Source organism: Sus scrofa, chromosome 13, assembly GCF_000003025.6.
Source record: "Sus scrofa isolate TJ Tabasco breed Duroc chromosome 13, Sscrofa11.1, whole genome shotgun sequence".
In the NCBI taxonomy this organism is placed as follows: domain Eukaryota; kingdom Metazoa; phylum Chordata; class Mammalia; order Artiodactyla; family Suidae; genus Sus; species Sus scrofa.
In genome coordinates this window covers 43799006-43823238 of record NC_010455.5, presented here as the reverse complement: position 1 = coordinate 43823238, position 24233 = coordinate 43799006, and the positions used below count along the sequence as shown (strand labels likewise).

General features: G+C 41.4%; 1 protein-coding gene across 9 annotated transcripts in view; it reads right to left on the bottom strand.

The window, feature by feature from the left end:
• The window catches only part of PTPRG (protein tyrosine phosphatase, receptor type G), a 737058-nt gene that overhangs the window by 46605 nt on the left and 666220 nt on the right, over nucleotides 1-24233 (bottom strand). For all 9 annotated transcript variants that reach the window (XM_021070772.1, XM_021070771.1, XM_021070773.1 and 6 more), the window contains 2 exons: nucleotides 17722-17813; nucleotides 5606-5697 (listed from right to left, as the gene is read on the bottom strand). In XM_021070772.1, coding sequence (XP_020926431.1) covers nucleotides 5606-5697; nucleotides 17722-17813 — 184 coding nt within the window. The remainder of the gene's footprint in view (nucleotides 1-5605; nucleotides 5698-17721; nucleotides 17814-24233) is intronic.

Here is a 24233-nt window from a genome sequence, read left to right as displayed (position 1 = left end):
ACAGTTATTTTTCATGTAGGATTTGTGAAATTTGGCTAATGCATTTTTCTCATGCTTCATAACCTCAACCTAACCACAATTTTTTTTTTCAAGTTAAAGGTTTGAAATGTTTTCCTCTAGAACTTTTAAGACTCAACTGGCATTTTGTCACAGAGGCTCAGGAACAGGGTCATTTTTTGCCCTCTGCAGGCAGCATTATTTTGCAGCCTTTGCCTCTGTCCAGGAATTCCCCAGTATGTATCATCGGCAACCCGAGTACTCCGCATCTTACATAACCCCACTGTGGCCACTGGTCCCTTGGCGCATGGGCTCAGGTGGACAAAGCTTTGTTCTCTTGATTTAAGATGAGCAACCAGCCCAAATTTAGCTCAACTGGAGTTAAGTGAAATAGCCCTGATCCCCCAGTGGATTCTTGTCCAGGTGTACTGGACCTCTGGCTTCATCTCTGCATTCAGCTTTTATTTATTTATTTTTGGCTTTTTAAGGCTTCACATGCGGCATATGCAAGTTCCCAGGCTAGGGGTCCAATCAGAACTGCAGCTGCCAGCCACAGCCACAGCAACAGCAACACAGGATCCGAGTTGCATTTGTGATCTACACCATAGCTCGTGGCAACGACGGATCCTTAAGCCACTAAGCAAGACCAGGGATCAAATCCACATCCTTATGGATATTAGTCAGTTCCTTTCCACTGAGCCACAAAAGAAACTCCTCTGCACTAGATGTTAAACCTGTGATGCTTCTGACCCCTGTGATTAAATCTGTTGACCCCCGGGGCCTTGGAGCACCCCCTTTTCTGAAACTTCACAGCTGGCATCGTACCTCTGGAAGCCTCCTGGATTATGACTGGGGAGACCTAGGAAGAGTGAGGTTGCAGTCAGCTAGGGTAGCCAAGGGAATAGTCACTGAATGCTATCCTGAGACAAGGACTGATGTTATTTCCAGCGACTGCAAAATCCAGTAGAGGTGTAATGTCCCCAGCTTCCAAAATTTATCTGACAAGGACAAAACACTGGCTTTCCCCATCACCTCTAGACAAAGACTCAAAATTACCAGTGAATCATTTTTCTCATTCTCCTCCAAGCAGCAAAGTTCTGAACATAGTAGAGCTATTCACCAAGTTGTTTCTTTTTTTCACTTCCATCCAAGATTTTTAAATAAGAGGGGGCAAAGAGACTTTATTTGGAAATACCCAATCAAAATCCATAGAAGCCTTTCTCTGGAGCTCCCATCGTGGTGCAGCAGAAACAAATACGACTAGGAACCATGAGGTTGAGGGTTCAATCCCTGGCCTTGCTTAGTGGGTTAAGGATCTGGCGTTGCCGTGAGCTGTGGTGTAGGTCACAGATGCAGCTCGGATCCCACGTTGCTGTGGCTCTGGTGTACGCCGGCGGCTACAGCTCCGATTCGACCCCTAGCCTGGGAACCTCCATATGCCAGGGTGTGGCCCTAAAAAGACAAAAAGACAAAAACCAAAACAAAACAAAAAAAACCCCAAAACATAGAAGACTTTCTCCTCTGCACTTATCCAGAACTTCACTTCTGTTACAGCATTTATTTTGCTTTGCCATCTCTCTTCTCAGGCTGTGTGCTCTCTGGTCTTCTCCCATCCCCACCAGACGGAACTCCCTGAGGACAAGGTCTCTGTCCAAGTGATCTTTGTACCTTATGCTCTGGCGAGAGAATAGCAGGTATTCAGAAACTGCAAAATGAGTTGCTTTATCTCCTCTTACTGGCCAAATAGTAACCGGGTAAGTGGTTTTCCCTATAATCTTTTTTTTTTTTTTTTTCATTTCCTTTTCTTAGGGCCACGCCTGCAGCATGTGGAGGTTCCCAGGCTAGGGACAGAGTTGGAGCTGTACCTGTCAGCCTACAGCTTAGTCACAACACGACCAGATTTGAGCCACATTTTGACCTACAGCACAGCTCATGGCAATGCAGGATCCTTAATCTGCTCAGCAAGGCCAGGGATGGAACCTGCAACCTCATGGTTTCTAGTCAGATTTATTTCCGCTGCGCCACAACAGGAACTCCTTTTTTTTTTTTTTGGTTTTCTCTATAATCTTAAAATTAGTTCTTGGACAAACTTCAGGCCTCTATTCTGAGGATATATAAGGTTTTTAACAGTCAGATTCTTAGCAATCTGGGAAGGCCTGAAACCATGAAGATCATGTACAGGCTCCTAGTACTCTTAGTGGGAGGCTCCTTATTTTGACTGCTCTCCCCTCTCCTTTTTTTTTTTTTTTTTTTCCCAAGGAACTCACTGGCCCATCAGCTGTATGACCAGTTTTAGATAATCACTGATAATCTTGGTTATTTCTCCTTTGACTTCAGCTCATTATAGGATACTACTTACTCTAATGAAAGTATAGAAGGTGGAGTTCCTGTTGCGGCTCAGCAGGTTAAGAACAGGACATGGAGGTTTGATCCTTGGCCTCCCTCAGTGGGTTAAGGATCTGGTGTTGCCATGAGCTGTGGTGTAGGCGTGCAGCTGTAGCTCCAGGTCAACCCCAGCCTAAGAACTTCCATGTACCACAGGTGTGGCCCTAAAGAAAAAAAAAATTACACAAAGTATGGAAGGCATCAAGGTTAAATATGTGGGCTTGAGTCAGAAAGCTTGGCTTTAAACCCTACTACTGCCATTTCATAACTGAACCTCCCAATGCCTCAGTTTTCTCATGGATAAGTTTCCTGATTTGCAAAATGGGAACAATAAATACCTCATGGGGGCATTTCTGAGGAATGAGTGAAATAGTCCAGGCAATAATGCTAAGGAGATGCCAGCTGTCATGATTCCACATAAAAGGATCTGGAAATCTGGGGTTGAGGTTATTACCCTCTCAACATGATAAGGGTTTTGTTTTACTGTTGTTAAATTATACAAAATCTCTTGTGCCTTCTTTTTATAGCCTATTACTATCTCTCATTTATATATAAAGAAAAACCTTGATAGTGTGTTATACAGCCTGTTACCATTTTCCTTTTCAGTAGAGCTACCAAAAAGGAATACTACTGTTTTAAAATACTTAAAATTTCCCCTAAATGAGACGACAGTATGTGAGCGAGCTTTTCTACTCTCTTATTTCCCCCTTTACATTGTTGTCTTACTCTTCTCTGCAGGAGAAAGGATGTTCTTCCTAGCCTGAACAGCTCTGATGTGAAACCTTTCCAACCAGGACAGAGTGCAATAGTGAGAGTAGAACAGTGGTCCCTTCCTCCCGGCCCTGCCCTTTCCAATCCCCAAACTACCAGCTAATAATATTTCAGCCACAGATTTCAACAGAGGTGATGAAAGCTCCTAGCCATGGCTTTTTTTTTTTTTTTTTTTTTTTTAAGCATGTAAACTGGGTACAGATGCCCAGGATTTGTTAACAGGCGTGATTTTGATGCAGTGGAGCCCATTTTAAGTCAGATCAAGTTTACAGAGGTGTAGCTGATTATTTTGAATAATTAAATGGTGTCAAAACCAGCTGTGATGAATAGCACTGGGGTCTCAAATCATAAATAATTGAGAAACTGGAGCTGCATTTGATCATCCTGATCAAATTCTGTTCTCTAGAGGATAAATGTTTGTCCTGAATACCATCAACATTGTTAAATGCCTCAATATTCTTGCTCAGTCATCCAGCCAACAGTCAATTGAACTAAATCACTTTAGCACCACACACATTTGCTGTTCTCATGAATACAAAATGTTTGACTTTAAACCACGTTCTTTGTAGTTGGATAGGCACTTTTTTTTTTTTTTTTTTTGCTTGTTTTGGTCAGCATCTAATAGCTGCATTAAACAATGGACGCGTTTTTGCTTGTTTCATGAAATGTATGACTTTGCAGAATAAATCAGAGCGGTCCTTCTCTTAACCACCTTTGCTTTGATTCTGCTCAAGAAATAAAAACAAACAAAAAAAGCTAGGAGAAAGCCTTCATTTAGAACAAGTTGTCAATATAGAAGTTCCTGTTGTAGCTCAGTGGAAATGAATCTGACTAGCATCCCTGAGGATGCAGGTTCGATCCCTGGCCTTGCTCAGTGGGTTAAGGATCCGGCGTTGCGGTGAGCTGTGGTGTAAGTCACAGATGTATCTTGGATCTCATGTTGCTGTGGCTGTGGCATATGCCATAGGCTACAGCTCTGACTTGACCCCTAGCATGGGAACTTCCCTATGCCATGGGTGCGGCCCTAAAAATATGAAAAAAAAATTGTTTTTAAATAAAAAAAATAAAACGAGTTGCCAACATAAGTGCCTTTGGGGACTCTAAATTTGCATAGCAATAGGGGCTTCTCGTCCTCTTTTTATTTTTACTTCTCCATGCAAAGTCACTGCACTACCAGCTGCATGCCTCCTAGCTGATCTCAAAGTGCTCACCTTCCACTGATTCCTGGAGGCAATTTTGTGAAAAGAGATGGGCAGGTGAGCGCCACCATCCTCACTTCCCTTTTTCAAGTTGAAATGAAACAGAGAAAGGAACCGACTTACCCACAAAGCTAGAAGACAGCTGAGCTGCCATGAAAACTTGGCCTCCTCGGCACAACTCTTGCTGCCAGAGATGTGCCTGAGTTAAGCGCCTCAGTGAAGAAAAGGGCAGTCTGTTTAATAGCTCCTCATTGACACCCTGTCACTGCCGAACTGGCACGGAACCCAGAGCTGGCAGGGGGTGCGCGCTGCTCTCTACCTTGTTTCTTGCATGCCAGCTCTTAAAATCGGAAGGCTGTGTTAACCCGTGTCTCCTCTCCAAGGACCAATAATTCCCCAGGGGTTACTAATCACAAAACCACAATGACTGACCATTGCATGGGCTTCACAGTTAATACGGCACTTTCAAAGATGTTCACCATTTGTGTTTTCCAACAACTTTGAGGTTGGAGGTGACATCAGTGTCATTTTTACCAAAGAGGAAACTGGTGATCAGAGAGGACAGCATTGGCTCGAGGATGAAGAAGATCAGCACCAGTGGAGCCAGCATCCGAGTCCTTAGGCTTCAGATCTGCTGCCTCCACCGTACCTTGCAAGTCCCAGAAATGATGTGGTGTTGGGAGCCCTGTCCTTTGCATTCTAACTGTTGTCCCAGAGAGAATGAAGACAAAGAGGGAATGTGAGTTAACCTTCTTCCTCCCACTGAGTAAGTCTTTAACAGAGCTGCATGTTCAGGAAGAGTGCCAGCAGCCCCCTTCCACCTTACTCTTACCAGGCAAAAAAGGCCTGTTAAAACTCTAGGTGCAAAGAAATAAGACTCCGTCCCCACTTTCCTCTGTTATTTTATTTTATTTTTTTCTTTTTAGGGCCGCACCTTCGGCATATGAAGGTTCCCAGGCTAGGGGTCTAATCGGAGCTACAGCCGCCGTCCTACACCATAGGCACAGCAACGCCGGATCCTCAACCACTGAATGAGGCCGGGGATGGAACCCAAAACCTCATAGTTCCTAGTCAGATTCATTTCCACTGCACCCTGACAGGAACTCCTTTTTAATGATTTTTATTTTTTCCATTATAGTTGATTTACTAGTTATTGTTTTGTTATGCTTGCAATACATTCATTTCAAGGTGACAAAAACCCATGTAAAATAAGACGTAGTTTTGTGGACATGAACTTCAGTTTTGAAACCTACCTCAAAATCCTCGGAGAAGCCATGCTGGTTATTAGAATAGAGCTCACCAATGTGTTTAACAAACTGTTTGACAGGAATGGCTTCCATGTCATCTGTAGGAACAAAATAATATTTGGAGTCACACAGAACACTTCTATAAAACAAGTAGCACAGATAAGAAATGACTGAAGACAAATATTTGATTTTTGCAAAGAGTGACACAATTCTATCACCTGAGCAGGATATCTTCAAGAAAAGTCTCTGGATTTATTTTACATTAAGGTCGCATTATGATTCTGAATGCCTAAAAGCTAGGTTAAAAAAGGTTTGTTTTTTTTTTTTTTTAAAAAAAGGTCTGTCAAGAATTACCTCTATGTTTTATATTCAAGGCAGTTTACTTATGTAAATCACCACATCATAGTCTCAACTAAAATCTTGAACTTACCTGGAATACTTATTTGTTAAGAAATTTTATCACAACCTTGGTTTTTAAAAGAATTGCTATTCAACGGGGTCCAGCTTGAAGTTGGAACAGTTTAGTTCCATTCCCCATCTTTGAAGTCTAAGCAATTTTTATACACAATTACAGATAGGTGCCACTGTACCAGCTGGCCTCGGATACAATGTCATCTATGTTTAGGTGCTCGAATTTGTAGTTGGAGACAGCTGTGTCTACACAATGCCAAATAACCAATTTGACGGAATTAACCGGATTTTTGGGGTGTTGACAGACTAGGTAGAGATTCAGGAAGATTTCACATTCCAATTTCTTTGCAGTGTTGTCACTTCAAAAGGACATTTTCAGTTTGGGAGCCCAAAGTGTGTTTTAAGCCAACTGACCCGGATCCTCTCTGCTACTCGAGTAGCGCCGGAAAACAACCACACCCCTCTAACTGGAGCTCCCCAACCTCCTCCTTCCCTTCTTCCCTCGACCCTCCCCCGCAAATATTTCCTTTTAAAAATACTCTGCCGAATTTGAGATAAACAACAGACATGACATTTACTTTATTCAGAGTGAAAGATCTTTGGCAAACGCACAAACATCTAAACTGCCACAGATGCTTTTCTTAGCAAAGGGTATGAAGATCTGTATGTGTAAATGAGGTCCTACTTTGGCAAGAATGTTATAGATCCAGGCCTGACAATCTGATTTCTCTTCATCTGGTGACAGTTAACATTGACTATGTCATTCCTTCTCTACTTTCTTCCGAGAGAGCAAAGCTCTAGGGTGGCTTTTTGCATCTATTGACATTTTCAAACTTGAATCATTCTTAAGTGGAAAAAAGCATCTCTTATATACTTTGTTTAAGGAAGGTGACTGATATGTGTTCATAATTCAAATTGCTCAGCAGAGAAATGTTACTTATCAAATAGGTGGTGCTCTGCAAGCACCAATTCTTTCTGTGTGAACAATTAAAGACCTAATCATTTTAATAGGCCACCTTATGAAAAAAAATTGCCAAGTTATTTACAAATATTTCAGGATTGAAGATGTTCATGAATATTCAATCGTTTTGCACGCCTAAGAAGTCTATAGCTCCCATAATGATGTAACCAGCATTAACAAAGTAAGCCAGCCAAAATGTTTCCCCAGAATATTTAGCAGAATGCACAGTTCAAGAAAAATTTCTCAAATTATCTGATCACTAAAATGTCTAGAAGTAAGCAGATACTATAATAATGATCAAGTGGCAAAGAAAAGATCCTAAGTTGAGAAAAAGATTGATATGTACAAAATTGGAGCTCTCCAAAAGATTAACCCAAGAATAAACTCATCTTTGGACAAGAGGTAAAACAAATGAGATGGGACAAAACCTAGCCCCATAAGCACTCCAGCATATGGACTGCAGGCAGCCCTTTTCTCCTATTTTGAAAGGAAAGACACAACACTGTTTCTAAGAGCAGAGTGACTTGATTAATAGCGTAACAGGTTGAGGGCAACATGTACTCCATAACTACAGTTTAGGATTGGAGATGCCCAATAAACATATGGCGCCATGACTAAGCACATGCACTTGAGTTCAAAGTAAGAAAAAAACCAGTCAGCTCTAGAGCTATTTTACCCCACAAGGCACACAGTACAGTGTTTTAAAAGTCAGAGCCCACCTCAAATCATTTGAAAAATACTTTCAGGTTAACAATTTTTTATTTTATTTTATTTATTTTTTTGCTTTTTAGGGCCATACCCATGGCATATGGAAGTTCCCAGGCAGGGTGCTGAATCGGAGCTGCAGCTGCAGGTCTACACCAGAGCCACAGCAACACAGGATCTGAGCCTCGTCTTTGGCTCACACCATAGCTCACGGTAATGCTGGATCCTTAACCCACTGAGCAAGGCCAGGGATCGAACACACATCCTCATGGATCCTAGCTGGGTTCATTAACCATTGCACGAAGGGAACTTCCCAATTTATTATATTATTGTATTTTTTTCCTGCTAAAAGCCAACTGTACTATCCAAGTTAATGCCATACATGTGCAGAATTCAGCTGGCCTGCTCCCCATGGCTAGATGCAGCAAAATCCAGCAGAGCTCAATATGATAATCATGGAAATATACAGCTCCCTAGTCTCTCCAATTTGCTTCCTTATCCAAGCAAATCTAACCACACCCCTCTGCATTTCCAGGCACCACCAATAATGTCATAAAATACTATGGACATGCCTGCATGCTACACTGACCACTGTCTGCTACCTAGATAATATATTATTTGTCTTTCAATCAAGATAAATGAAACTGAGAGATCATAAATCTTTTCCCCCAATATTAAGATGAATGTAAAGCTACGGCTAATTATAAATCCTAAGAGTTTTCCCTCTTTTGTAGTTTTTGTATTAAAATTTTCTCAACATGAGTCAGATAATTATAAAATTACTATAAGTAGCAGAAGGCCAAGCAATTAGGACAACATCATAGACCTGATCTGCTCAATTTTTATCTGGAGAGACCCTATGTTATAAGAAGATCTCCATCTGGAAGGTGCATATCCACTTATACCTCTGAGTTTCATTAACAAATGGTAAGACTATTCACAGCACTAACTGTGGACCAGGCACTTTTGGTATCTTTTACATATGTTAACATGTATCCATTCCTCTCAACAGCTCTAAGAGACATGTACTCTTTTCATAAACATCTTACAGTTGAGAACACAAGTTCAGAAAATTCACTGAAGCCCAGAGTTTGGTGGTATAGGTTCACCTCATACCCAAGGTAAAGAACACCTGATTCAGAGAGAACAGCTGTGAGCTGGGTCAGAATGCATGGAAAACCACTGCATGAGACATTTACTGAGCACCTAGGACTTAGCCAAATATTAGGGGGATGGTGTCTGCCCAAGGGCAACATTTGTTATAATAAACCTAAGAAAGTGAGAGCAAAAACAGGGTGCTATAAAAGGGATAGATTTGATGACAAAGGTGAAAAATGTCACTGGGGCAGTGGTGATGGGGAGAAACATACAGGAAAGAAAAGGTGAGCTGGAATCAAAGTAAAGATGTTTGCACTGACTACACATTAGAAGCTAGATTATTATGATAAAATAAAACAGTTTAATGACAGAGTTGATATAAATGAGAACCACCAAATTACCAAGCCTTTACTGACTGCCAGGGACTGTGCTCCATCCTTATCACACCTTCATCTTCACAAGAACTAGGTAAAGAGAATGTTATCATCTTATCACAATAAGGAAATGGAGGCAAACTTGCCCAAAGAGACAATTCCTTAGTGGCAGAGCTAGGACGTGAATCCTGATGTGTTCATCCCAGTCTGTGCTCTCATGTGATGGGACACTCTGCCTTCATTCTCAGAGCACAGTTTCAAGGGAAAGTGAGGAATGAGAGCATCTTAGTTAATCTGATCAAATGTAACAGTATAATTTTGTGCCAATAGTTTTACTTATAGTATTTTCAGATACCAGAGGTTTAAATTAGGCAAAAATTGGATTACTACTGTTATCACTAAGTCACCCCACTATAAAATGTTTCATAGAGTCAGTTGAGAATCAGCTCTGAAAAGTGGTGTGTTGTTATTAAGTGATATTATTTACACTTTGTCCCAAGATTTTGGCTTTTTGTGGTAGGAGTGAAATTCAGTATGGACGAGGTCTTTTATTTTGGTCAGCCCACAACAAAATATCCTAAGGTACCATTTCTGATGAAGCTTAGAAATAGTCACTGATTTGTAGGGAGCAAAAGCAAAGCATTACTGAGAAGAAAGTACTAACGTGAGAGAGTCCGAGGAGGAAAAAATAGCTGGTTAATGTTGACCTCAAAAGCAAAACTTCAGAAAATATAGAAAAATGCATTTGAAAATAAAGAAAAGTTGCTTCCAAGTCAGTGGTTATGTCTCTGTTGTACTCTGTATCTTCAGAGTCAGAAGAGGGAAATCACCCATGCATTGGTCTACACTTATAACCAACTCACATATGCTCAACTTGCTACTCTTCATCTTAAAGAACAACAGATAAATAAGCAAAGAGTGAAAAACTCAGCTTTCCTGTTGGAAATGTTTAGTTTGATACTCCAAAGGAAAAAAATCTGCACCAGAGGCTGTCTGCGAACATCCACCACAGGGAGGCGCTGCAGAGGCTCAGCCGCTTTTAGCCTGTGATTCAGTAAAACTGGGTAGCTGTTATTCATATCAGCCACCACTGACCGACTGCCTCTTGTGTACCAGGTGAGGCAGTGGTGACAGAGGAAAAAGCCAGAGGAAAAAGTCGTTGCCTGGTGGTGCGACTTCTTTCCCTCTCCTCATCTCTCAAAGGGGAATAGTAACAACCTCATTCAGAGAGTGTTATGCAGAGTCAACTAGATAACCTAAGTGCTTCTAAGAGCGCCTGGCATCTCGTAAATGCATAAAACTATCATTTACTATTAGGTGCTCATCGCTTTACACGCGCAATCCTATGACCTACAGGCTGTCATTGCCCCCGTTTTATGGATGGGGAAACTGTGGCTAAGAGAACCAAAGAACTTAGTCATGATTTACCGTCATTATTGAATGGGGACCAGACTGACTCCTAAGCTGGCCTCTTCCACTTTATATGACCTCTCTAGACCTGAAATTGAACATACATGGTTTGAGAGGGCAGAGAACCATATCATATATTTTGAAGAAACTCTCTAACAAAAAAGGGCGGTGGGGGGGAAGGGGCTGAAATAAACTGCTTTGACTTTAAGAGTAAACTTTAGTTACCTGGAAAATTCACACTGTTGTTCTGATCACCTTAATGATGCCAGGTAGATAAAGTGTCATAGTATTTACCTTCCTGCTTATTAGCTGTGGAGGTAATTGGCTTAAGGTCTAAGAAAATAGCCCTGGCAGACTATAGGTAAATATATCATTACCATTAAGATTCCAGAGGACCTCGAGTCACTTACTGAGATGAATCTCTGTAAAGTTCATTTAACCCTTAGCAGTTTCCTCAACCCTATTCCAAATCCCAACCAAATCTATCTGAGTTCAGGGAGAACCGATAAAAGCTCAGCACAGTACTTGGGTTAAGTCAGTTGTGCTCAGACCTCCCAAGTCCTACGACTGGGCTGTTACCAGGGATGACCAGCCACCCCTCTAGTGCAGAGATTTCAACACTGGGAGCTCAGTTCCTTTCTTGTCTGCCCCCTCCCCTCCTCAGAGACAAAGTTCAGGCCTCTCTCTGTGCTTGGCAATACCTGCGTCAACCTAGGAAGATAAAGTACATAGGAAATAAACGAAGATGATGGCGTTTTTTAGTTCCTGAGTTAGGGCACAACAAAGAGATTTTTGTCTAAATCAGACTTTTAGGATGCAAGGAGTGTTGTGGAGATTGGAACATTTTATTTCCTGCCATAAAAAGAAATCTCTTTTCATTTATGACACAATGAAGTCAATAAGGAAAGGGCTTCATTATAGTCAAAAGACCAATGAATCTCCTTTGGAGATAATCTCTGTATAAATAAAATATGCCAACAAGGTTGGTTTAATCCCAAGGGTTTTAAACTGCATGTTTAAAATCCCTTTATATGCTGGCACCCTGCTGAAGCCAGTGACCTTCAAATTATTAAGATGTATTTTAACTGCGGGGAAGGCATGAATCATTTCTGGATTTCTAAGCTACTGGTTAGCAGCAACATTTTGTTTTGTAATGCTCTTATTAGAAAGTTAGATTTTCTAATTTCCAGAGAAAAGCATTTAAAAGGACATTTTTGCTTAACAGTATGCATATTTGGAAAAGCCCTTTCAACATGCTCTAAATTTCATAAGCTGTGTTCTGATTTTAAAAAGCTATACATAATGAGAGTATAAAAGAATAAGTATTTTAATACAGTGAATATAATTTGTAGACAACATATTGTCTGTAATGCTTCCTTAATAACTACAGCAAAAATATAATTCAAGGTTATTATTTCAAAAGAATATCCCAAAGTTGGAAATACTAGATTTTTAAAAGTACTTGTAGATGTTAAGAATAATACGGATCTTAAAGAACAGAAATTTGAGACTACTTCAATATCTTAGAAGACAGAAAGCTCTAAGGTGACTGACGGCTAGGTTATTAAGTTCATTCATGCTTCACCCTCCCAGAGGAACAATGGGAGACCAGTAACCATGGAACGTTTGTTTCTGAAAAACCATTAGTAAAAAATACTAAGAGTCAAAGCCCCTTTCATTCTCCTGCAGAAATCACAATTTAACTTACCTGGAAGAAAATCCCCCACTTTTCCCATGCATCGTACATGAAGCAGGTACAATAGTTCAAGAATTTCCTGATTAAAGAACTGACATCACTTCTCCAGTGATCAGAATGTAACCTCAAAAGCACCTCACTCTTGCATGAGTAATATTCTTGCATGAGTTCTTTCTTAACCTAAGCCACCATACTGGCTTTGTCATTTCCACATTTTACATAGATATAAGTGAGATCAGGGGGAAAAAAACTTCATTCTTACAAGTCTGTCTTTGTCAATTAAACCAGGACACTCTGAAGATTCTAAATTCCTAAATTTTAGTTACAGTTAGTAAAATTGATACCTCTAAATTTCTCAAAAATTCCTATCAACTGCTGTCTCCAAAAGATGAGTACCAAGAAGTTAGCAAAGCTTTCCTTAATCTTTTGCCTCTTTTATAATACTTTTTAAAATTCAGTGTAACTCACTGATTCTACTTATGCTTTGGGATTTTAAGAATAGAGCTGTTTATGTGAATTCAAACCATGGCAGAATCATCCCAAAGTTGCTGATTTGGTGTCTGAATGTATTCAGTATGTTTGTGAATTGTTCCCCAAGTCATTTAAATCACCCAGACCTACTTTTGCCCAGGGCATGGAGGTATTGGTGGGGTGAGTCTTTTTCTTAGGAAGTAAGAGAATAAAAACGACTAGGAAACAAAGGTACTAGGAGAGAATTTTTTGATACAGAGGAAACTTCAACTTAAGAGTGATGAAACAAACTCTAGGGGGATGGAAGAGAACTGAGGGGAAAAGCAAGAGGATCAATGCTAGAGAAAGATCAACAACTCAGAAAAAAAATTAAAGAGAATATTCCCATGTATTTGAAAATGCCTTGATTTAATGAAGCAAAATCCAAAAGAGAAGGCTGAAGACTTGAGATATCAGAACTGTCAGAATAGCGTGCCAAGAGGTGGCAGAGCCATTTCTAAGCATCTGTGCTCTGAAGTCACACAGAATTGCAATGCTAGCTCCACTGTTTATCCATGTAACCTCGAGCAATTAAATGATGCCTCAGAGCCTCAGTTTCTTCATCTGTGAAATGGGAATACTGATTGTACCCGTTTCCCCAGGGTTTGTAGTGAAAATAAACAGAAAGCACGTAGTTTGATCAATAAACGCTCAATAAATATTAGGTGATGCTGTTTCTGAAAAAGATTAATTGTAAAATAAGTCCTATTGAATATCAGACATTTTACAAAGATGACCTAGGAACTTTATTTTACACTAGTTTTGTACCTTAATTTTCGATCGCACCCTGCTGCCCACATTTTTAATCAATATAATGGTTCAGTGTACTGGTCTGGAAATATCTTTTTTAAACAATCAGTGACAATAAAAGAAGGGTTAAAGTGATGAGAAGTTGATACATTTTGGGCCCAACGGTCTTCTCATTAGGTTTTGAACAAAGATAGACTCTAAGTGAGATCCAGTATTCCATATGAGCTCTGTAAATATCCTGCTCTTTTTAGAAATAAAAACAATTAGATAATTCCTAATATAAATTCTTTAAAATGATCCCAAAGAGAGCTCCCTTAGAGAAAAATTGTGCCAAAAGCTTTAACAGAATGGAAACCCACCCAAAAAAAAACCCTCATGATTAAAAAAACAAACTATGTTTTCCTTACATTGATTTTTCTTATGCAAGACACAGTTATACTGTAAAACTGAAGAAATCTTAAGAATAAAGTACAACCATGGATTGTTAAATTAAAATTACAAAATATTTTACAAGTGTTAACTGTTAAATACGACTGTGGGGTTTTGCTTAAGAAAAACAAGAGGAGTTCTTGTTGTGGCACAGTGGTTAACGAATCCGACTAGGAACCATGAGGTGGTGGGTTTGATCCCTGCCCTTGCTCAGTGGGTTAACGATCCGGCGTTGCCATGAGCTGTGGTGTAGGTTGCAGACGAGGCTCGGATCCTGCATTGCTGTGGCTGTGGTGTAGGCTGGCAGCTATAGCTCCGATTCGACCCCTAGCCTGAGAACCTCCATATGCCGTGGGAGCGGCCCAAGAAATGGCAAAAAGACAAAAAAAAAAAAAAAAAAAAAAAAAAAAAAAAAAAAGGAAAGAAAGAAAAAAAAAAAAGCAAAACAAGAGAATGTGATCAAGGTGAAAGATTTTGAAAGAAAGGTCATGTGGGGTAACTTCTTCCCAGTAAGGGTGAATAAGTTTTCTTTCCAGGCATGCCCCCAGTAAAGGCTACTGCTACCTGTAAAAATCTGAGGAAATAGCGCAAGAGTCATCTCACTTTTGGTTTCACCAGGTTAAGTCCTTTAGTGCCACACTACACTGCAGCATTTAAAGTAATTCATTTATTTTCTTTCTTTCTTCCTTCCTCCTTCCCCACACCTTCCTTCCTTCTTTTCTTTGTTTTCATCTTTTTAGGGCCACACCTATGGCATATGGAGGTTCCCAGGCTAGGGGTTGAATCAGAGCTGTAGCTGCTGGCCTACGCCACAGCCACAGCAATGTGGGATTGGAGCCATGTCTGCAACCTACACCACAGCTCATGGCAACGCCAGATCCTTAACCCACTGAGCGAGGCCAGGGATCAAACCTGTGTCCTCCTGGATGCTAGTTAGGTTCATTTCCACTGAGCCACGATGGGAACTCCTAGAGTAATTCATTTTCTGTACAGTACAGTACAACAAACATGTTACAACTCATCAAGGGTTCATCTACTATCCCATAGGAAGTAAAAGTGCCTACCGTGGATTTCTCAGTCAGTGGAGAATTTGAAGACATTTTTCCTTCCACATGTACTTATACCTCCAGTGAGTAAGAATCAAGAGAAAATCAAGGTGTTTAAAGAAAATCCTGGAGTTCCTGTCATGGCTCATCAGTATGGAGCCCAACTAGTATCCGTGAGGATGTGGGTTCGATCCCTGGCCTCGCTCAGTGGATTAAGGATCAGGCATGACCGTGAGCTGTGGTGTAGGTCGCAGAGGTGGCTCAGATCCTATGTTGCTGTGGCTGTGGCACAGGCCAGCAGCTGCAGCTCTGATTTGACCCCTAGCCTGGGAACTTCCATGTGCTGCAGGTATGGCCCTCAAAAGACAAAAAAAAATTCAAAAGCATTTCTGGTTTAAGACACCTAACTCAGAGGTGTGATAAGGCAGGCGTGACTGATAGCATTTTCTGAGGATTCCTGGGAACTGAAAGTTCTACAGTTCAAGCCCAAGAGCACTGCAAGGCTAGTTACATCCAGTGCATGTGGTGCAGTGTTCGGGACAGCCTTGTAAATGCTTGCTCTCTAGGGAACCATGGAAATGCTTGCTCTCTAGGGCTAGGTACCATGTAAATGTTTGCTCTCTAGGGTTGGGTACCATGTAAATGCTTGCTCTCTAGGGCTGCTGGGATGAACAGGGTCAGGACTTGGGAAGGAAAGCTTCTGCAGCCGACACATCTGGCTTACGTTATGGTTTCCAAAGTGCTTTGACACACACCATCTCAAGTGATCTTTAATACCACCTCATTTACAAGTGAAGCAGACAGCCTGCTCACTCTGCAGATTCTGGAAACTAAAGCTCAGAGAGGTCAGGACACTGACCAAAGGTTTCACGGTGGAGGCAGAGCAAGATCCTTGGGGTTCTGATTCCACATCCAGTGGGAAAAGAAACTACCAACTGAGACAGCCCAAGAAGTATCTCACCATTTAACCTTTTAAAATGGATTTCGACTGCACAGCGACCCAACAATTGACCCAATCAATTCAGATGAGAGAGCCTCCCAGGCATTTTCCAGAGGTCAACACATATTCTAGGCGATGCAAGAGGAAAATGATTACATACACACTGCTGCACAAATCTGGTAGATTCAACGGAACTTATTTCATGTTGGACGGAGGACTGGTTCCTGTCTATAAGAACGAAATCTCCTCCACCGACAGTCAAGAGCAAGGGTTAGTAGAGAAGAACAGAGGTAATACAGAATCTATCCCAAGTGTTCAGGAATCATTTAGCAGCCACAAAACGATCCAGTAGGCTGCTTAACCAGAGACTTTTCTGCTACTGCTCTTGTTTCTGTGTGACAAGCTTTAGTGAGAGAAGCCAACCAGAATGGAGGGAACATGGCCAATTCCAGTAATATCTAATGACCTAACATATGCAGAAATAGGGCCAATTAAGTCCCCGACCATAACCGCATCTAGAGAAGATGTGCAAACAAGAGAATCATTCCTTCTTTGTACTCAGGGGAGGACTGCACCCCTGAGCTCACAGCTTCGGCCTTTTAAGAACCTTAAGGAGGATATGCTGGTATTTATCATTCATTCAGAGAGTTCCAGAATGCCTGCTACTTGCCAGGTATTATTCTAGCACTAAGGAGACAACCATTTGGCTTTAGGAAGCTCTCGTTCTAGTGGGGGGAGACTACAAACAAACAAGTAAAACATATGGTACAGTAGATAACAAAGAAAACCGTTTTGGAGAAAGAGGCAGACAAGTGGGATGGGGGGGTCTGAAGGTGTGTGGGAGGTGGCATTTATTTAAAGTAGTGCCTCAGCAAAAAGAAGGGAGTTCCCATCGTGGCTCTGCAGTAACAAACCCAATTAGTATCTATGAGGACGTGGGTTCAATCTCTGGTCTCGATCAGTGGGTTAAGGATCCAGCATTGCCATGAGCTGTGGTGTAGGTTGCAGACATGGCTTGGACCCCATATTGCTGTGGCTGTGGAGTAGGCCAGAAGCTGCAGCTGCAATTCTACCCCTAGCCTGAGAACCTCCACATGCCATGGGTGCGGCCCTAAAAAGACACACACACACACAAAAGTAGTGCTGCAGTTTACAAAAGAATAGTGTCAAGAGGATGGATGTATAAGATATCTGAAGATAGCTATTTGCAAATGCAGAATGCAACCCTGAGGAAAGTTCAATTCTGGCTAAATAAAAATGGTGGACACCATCACTAAATACCTCATGCTATCTATCTGTCACAGCTCACACGCTGGTGAATTTCTATTGTCTATGGAATTTAAGTGGATTTACTAGTCCACTCCACCTACAGCCACCAAGTGTTTCTGGTTTGTACCAAGGACAAATGAAATCAATACCAGACCAAGAGTAGCTCCCTGTTTGTGGGAAACAAACAGCCTAAGCACCAAAACTTCTAACCCTAAGATAATTCCCACAAACAGCCGAAGCACCAAAACTTCTAACCCTAAGATAATTATTTTCAGAGTAAGGAATCTTAAGAGAAAACTTAAAAAAAAAATACAGTATTTCAAATTATGTTTTTTTTTTTTTTAAAGCAAGCACAATTGCCTATCAGAATGACGATCTCATTAAATTACCCTTCATGAAGGCTTATATTAGGCAAGCTTTAAAAGGCTAGAAAAGTAGTATTTTGTCATGACTGTCACATAACATGGAGAACAAAAGAGAAAAACAATTAGCCCACTGGAAACAGGAGTTGTGTCTTACTTACCCGGAATAGGAATGATAGGAATACTTTCATTGGGGACCACCCGAGGTGAACTGCTATCTTCCACATAGAAATGAGCTGTCTGAAAACATTTTCTGTGCAGAAAAGAGAAAAACATGCAAACGATGAGAGAAGAGAAATACACTTTGAGTTCATCATCTCCCAATCCTTCTTTCACAGATTCTCCCAGCTTTATATTTCACACAGCCCTGAGTACAGAGCCCTGGGAAAGTAACAAGATACAAGAAGGACAGTATCCAGCCTCCTGAAAGATCCCCAAATAGCTGAAGAATATCCATTGTTCAGTCCACCATACCCATCCTGAGAGTAAAAAGGGAGAAGCTTGGTAATGAACCACTCAGACACATGAAAAGTTGGCATGGACTGAGGAAACTTGCCACACAAAGCGTGAGGATTAGCCCATGAGATTCCTAAATTCGCCCTGTTCCAGAGGAAAAATGTACTCTTCTAAGCCTTCAGCACCAAGTTCAGAACCCAGCGCGAACTCTCCCAAATGCAGTCATCAGATGGCCTGAGCCCACAATAGCAGCACATTGTTGGTGCTCGGTGAAGGCCCCCAGAGCCCCAGACAGCTCCTGAAGGAGGTCAGAGGGCTTCCAGGGGGCAAGCACTCAATGTCCCAGGCCCTGGCTGGACGAGACCAGAGGTAAGGACCTAAAGCCCTCGAGTGTCATCTGCTTGTCCCGGGGTTCTGTTTTGTTTTTACCTGGACTTCAGACAAAGCAGGGAGCAAACACTGGTCATCACAGGGCAGGCGGTGAAGGAAAAAGCCATCGGCAGCTCACTCAGCCTCTGCCTACAGCTGCCGGCGGCCCTCAGCTTTCCCGCAGCCGCGTCACTGCTCATCGCGGCCCTAATGAGCTGCCGGATGCACAGGCTGAATATTTAATGAGGCTGCTCAGCGTGAATGGCTATTGTGACCAGAGGAGGGTCCGTGTTCATCTGGCAGAGGGGCTTCACAATAGCTGGCTCCGCTGCTGGGTCTTTTAGCCGAGCAGGCGGCATCCTTCTGGTGCTGAGTGTCCCCGGGACCCATCCCAAGCCCGTGACATCTCACGGAGCCCCACATACAAACATTATAGCTTCACTTTCTCGGGAGGCCAGATTCCTACCACTGGAGTAAGCCAACTTTTCTTTGGAGTTGTCTTTGCTCATCTAAAGGAAGGTGCTGTGGGGTGATTCTGTTGGGTGCACTGTGTTTCTATGACACCAAACAAAAGGGGGTTGGCAGGGGTTGGGGGGATGTGTGGAAAAATCAGGGAACTCCAGAGAGCACAAGAGATCTCAGTAGGAATGGAGACCTCTAGGTTCTAGAGATTATTCCCCCTTAGGTTTATATGCACCTGTTATACACGCAATTGGAAATGATCTCACGTCACTGTGTAGAGTTTTCCTTGCAGGTGGAAAGCAGCTCGGACCAATTGGACGTTCAGGCTCTCTCTAAGAAGCAGTCTGGATAGCTGTTTCCTCCCGTTAGGGGGTCCTGAACATAAATCACTCCCCTTCCTGGCACACGTCTCATGGGATTGCTCGTGCAATGCACTGAACAATGATTTTTTTCCTATGAATTGCCTGTCACTTATAGTATGAATAATAGAATAAGTTCCATCACTCATCGTCTGGCTGCCTATCCCTAAATTTGGAAGGAGCAGCCCGTCAGTCAGTCTGACCTATGCTATGTGGATATGAAATGCACAATGTATTTTAGGGCACTGGTGCTAACAGGATCTTCCAGTGCATGTGAAATGATGCACATCCATGTGAAAAAAAAAAAGAAAAAAAAAAAAGGACATGATTTTATTGTGTGAGGTAAAAATTTCTGTTTCTATACTAGTCGTCAAGTTTTCTACTCTTGGATTCCTCCCCACACTCCTGCCCTCAATGTGCACAACTCTCCAGCATGTAACCTTAGAGTTAAAACACATAGGATACGGACCTCACAGACTCACCAGAACCTACACCACCCAGCATCACAGCTGAGGGAAATCGACTTTTGTTAAGATGTTAGACCGCTGAAGTATTTAGCAGCCCAAAGAAGTGCTAAGTAACACTGGATCGAACAGCACATGATTTACCAGGACAGACATTAATGAGGAAGGGTGGAGGGAAGTGCAAAAAAAAAGACACCCCACAACAACAAAGAAATAACTATTCTATTTTAAGATGATAATTACTTATTAAATGTCTAAAAGATAAAGCATTAGTAAGAAGAATCAGCATTTGCCAAGTTACTGTTAATGTCAAGTGACTTATGAAGGATTAATGACACAGTAGGTTCTCTGGATAAGGACAGAGAGTTTGCCTAGACTCTCAGTTACATGTGAAGCGAGAGGCTCTACAATCTCTTTTTTGAAAAAAGCAGTGTGTATTGAAGCAAATCCCACTCTAGTGCCCCATGTGCTGCTATTTATAATGGATTTTCCCTGGAGCCAAAGAACTGTGTGATTGCCAGAGAAGAGCACAGCACTGGGATGAAGGTCAGAAACCCAGGGACAGACAGCTCCTTACTTCTGCATTTTGATGCAGGTTATATGGGCTTCCCCCTGCTCCATGAGGACTCAGGTGGGCACCCAACTACAGAGCTTTGGGGGACATGTCTTCCCTTAGAATAAAGTTTCAATGGATCCAGCCAACATTTCTTGTGTACCCACTGCACCCCAAGGAACATGCAGATAACACATTCTCTGAACTTCTTGGACACCTTAACAACATTTCCTTCAGCCTGGTTAAGCATTTGAGTGATATTTTGTGACATTCTGTGGTATATATATGCTTCCACACTTTTCCTCATTTATTGATTTCTCCTTGATCATCGACAGTGAGGGGCTGGGAGCAGAACAATAAGCAAAACAGACAGGATCCCTGACCTCATGGCACTTCTGTTCTCTTAGGGAAATCCACAACAAGAAGTAAACATTGGTTTATTTTTGCTCTTATTTCTGTTGCCTTGGGAGACTGACCTGAGAAAATATTCATGATGTTGATGTCAGAGAGTGTTTTGCCTATGTTCTCTTCCAGGAGTTTGATGGTGTCTTGTCTTATATTTAAGTCTTTCAGCCATTTTGAGTTTATTTTTGTGCATGGTGTGAGGGTGTGTTCTAATTTCATTGCTTTGCATGCAGCTGTCCAGGTTTCCCAGCAATGCTTGCTGAATAGACTTTCTTTTTCCCATATTATGCTCTTGCCTCCTTTGTCAAAGATTAATTGACCATAGGTGTCAGGGCTTATTTCTGGGTTCTCTATTCTGTTCCATTGGTCTGTCTGTCTGTTTTGATACCAGCACCATACTGTTTTGATGACTGTGGCTTTGTAATAGTGCTTGAAGTCTGGGAGAGTTATGCCTCCTGCTCTGTCTCCCAAGGCAATAGAAATAAGCAAAAATAAACCAATGGGACCTAATCAAACTGAAAAGCTTTTGCGCAGCAAAGGAAACCAAAAAGAAACCAAAAAGACAACTTAAAGAATGAGAAAATAGTTTCAAACAATGCAACAGACAAGGGCTTAATCTCTAGAATATACAAGCAACTTATACAACTCAACAGCAAAAAAGCCAATCACCCAATGGAAAAATGGGCAAAAGACCTGAATAGACTGTTCTTCAAGGAAGATATACAGATAGCCATCAAGCACATGGATAAAATCTCAACATCTCTGATTATAATAGAAATGCAAATCAAAACTACCATGAGATACCACCTCACACCAGTCAAAATGGCCATAATTAATAAGTCCACAAATAACAAGTGCTGGAGGGGTTGTGGAGAAAAGGGAACCCTCCTGTACTGCTGGTGGGAATGTAAGCTGGTATAGCCACTATGGAGAACAGTTTGGAGATACCTTAGAAATCTATACATAGAACTACCATATGACCCAGCCATCCCACTCTTGGACATATATCCCAGGGACAAAACTTGCCCTGAAAAAGACACATGCACCCGCATGTTCACTGCTACACTATTCACAATAGCCAAGACATGGAAACAACACAAATGTCCATCGACAGATGATTGAATTAGGAAGATGTAGTATATATATGCACAATGGAATACTACTCAGCCATAAAAAAGAACGACATAATGCCATTTACAGCAACATGGATGGAACTAGAGACTCTCATACTGAGTGAAATAAGTCAGAAAGAGAAAGACAAATACCATATTATATCACTTATAACTGGAATCTAATATACAGCACAAATGAACATTTCCACAGAAAAGAAAATCATGGACTTGGAGAATAGACTTGTGGTTGCCCGGAGGGAGAGAGAGGGAGTGGGAGGGATCGGGAGCATGGGGTTATTGGATGCAAACTATTGCTCTTGGAATGGATTTACAATGAGACCCTGCTGTGTAGCATTGAGAATTATGTCTAGATACTTATATTGCAACAGAACAAAGGGAGGAAAAAAATGTATATATGTAAGTGTAACTTGGTCTCCATGCTGTACAGTGGAAAAAATAACTTAAAAAAAATAAAAAAAGAAGTAAACAAATAATTTCAAATAGTCACCAGTAATAAAGAAACTAAAACAGGGTAAGGTGGTGATAAGTGATGGGAGAGGTGAATGAAGGGACCTTGCTGAGGAGGCGGCATCGGAACTGAGAGCTGCAGGAGGAGGACCAGCCATGGGAGGGTGTAGGGGCGATATTCTAGGCAGATCCAGGATCTGCTTAAAGAGCCTTAACAGAACAAGCTCACATACTGTAAGAACTGAAAGGAAGCTGGACTTCAGAGCCAGGAAAGACGTGGACCCAGAGAAGTGGGCAAGGGGCAGGTCATGCCAAATCTAAAGCTACAGATTTCACTGGTGTCTGGGAGCAAACTCAAGAGCCATCCACGGACTGGAATGGTCTGACTCATCTCCTTTGAAGTGCTCATTTTCGCTGCTCTGGGATGAATGGTGTACAGAGCAGCAAGAAGGGGGCGAGGAGATCCATCAGGGGCTACTCTGCTAATCTCACCCAAATACACACAGGCAGATAGTTTTGTTTGCAACAAAATGAGATCATACTATACATATCTGCTTGATAAGAAATATGAACTGACATCCTCAAAGTAATGTTTGCTTAACCTTCCCCTTCATGGATGCACCACATTGTTAAATACTTCATTTATTATTCTATTACTATTCTAGAATAACTACTGATTGGGGGTCTACTTTGGGTCCAGTCCTAGGTTGTGGTCCACTTTTCCCTACCACTGACCACAGAGGACAAACCCTCCTCTGTAGGTATAAATTCTACATTGTGGGTTTTAATAGCTAAGAAAAGTAGCTGGTTCACAGTCAATATCACATGGCATTTTATTCAACTTATCATTTCAGAGAAGTCTCATGAGAGTTTTTTTGTTTGTTTTTTGCCTTGGTTTTTTTTTTTTTTTTTTTTTTTTTTTTGACCTTCAGTAGTTTTCAGGAAGAAAAAAGTAAAGGCAGTGATTTTGGAGGAGAGGAAAAGAAAATCCAAGTGTTAATGTTTCTAAATGTCTCAGTTGTGATGTATTTTGAAGAGGCAGTATTGTCTCTAATTCTGAGCTCAGGAAAATGGAGATAAAATTTCTGAAAATGCCCAAGTGTGTCACCGAGCGTGCAATTTCAATGTCCTATTTAGGTCTGATTTTTCTTTCAGGTTGCTGACTCTAAAATCCCTCCTTGAATGAAACAGATTCTATGATCATCAAGAGCCATTTTCTAAAATTATTTCTTCACAGTGAGCATTTGTTTATGCCAGTGCTTTAAAAAGGGAAAACACCAAAGTAGATATGTTTGGAATAAAAAAAACACATTTACAAGTTTAACTTGTAAATTTATAGTCCAATGAATCCTCGCCACAGATTTTGTTTTCACCCCTCCCCTTTCCTTCTTTCCTCTTTCGCTGCCCAATAGCAACCCCCGCACTACATGTCCCTGTTAAGGAGCTGCAAACAGAGCTTTTTTTTTTTTTTTTTTTTGACCCTGACTGGCTTAGTAATGATCCACATTTGTTTATCTTTTACTTCCCCTCATCTACCTTTCAGCATGTATTTTCCTGATACTCTTGAGTTTTTCCAATTTAGGAATTTAGGTTCACGTTAGTTTTGGAGGGTCCTAGAGTCAGTCAGTCAGCTCCTCTCTCTCTCTCTCTCTCTCTCTCTCTCTCACACAAACACACACACCCACTGAAGTTTCAATTAAGTGGTGGTTATCAACCAGAAGCATGCATCTATTTGGTATTTAAAACCCAATAGCTTTTAAAATACTCTGCTGGATAAGCCCTACTCCTAGTGATTCCAGCTAAGTGGGCCCAGGGTGGAGCACAGGCCTGTGTGTACTGGAAAAACATCCCCACAGACTCTGATGTAACTGTCTCTGGTAAAGGAACACTATAAGAGAAAAAGGGTTCCCGAGAGTGTCCAGTACTCTAAGAAAGCTCTAAGGAAATAAAACAATCTTCAATAGAAGGCACCTTAAAAATGCCCATGGAAGACTCTAGAATTTAAAGTGTCCCCTGTGAGATAAA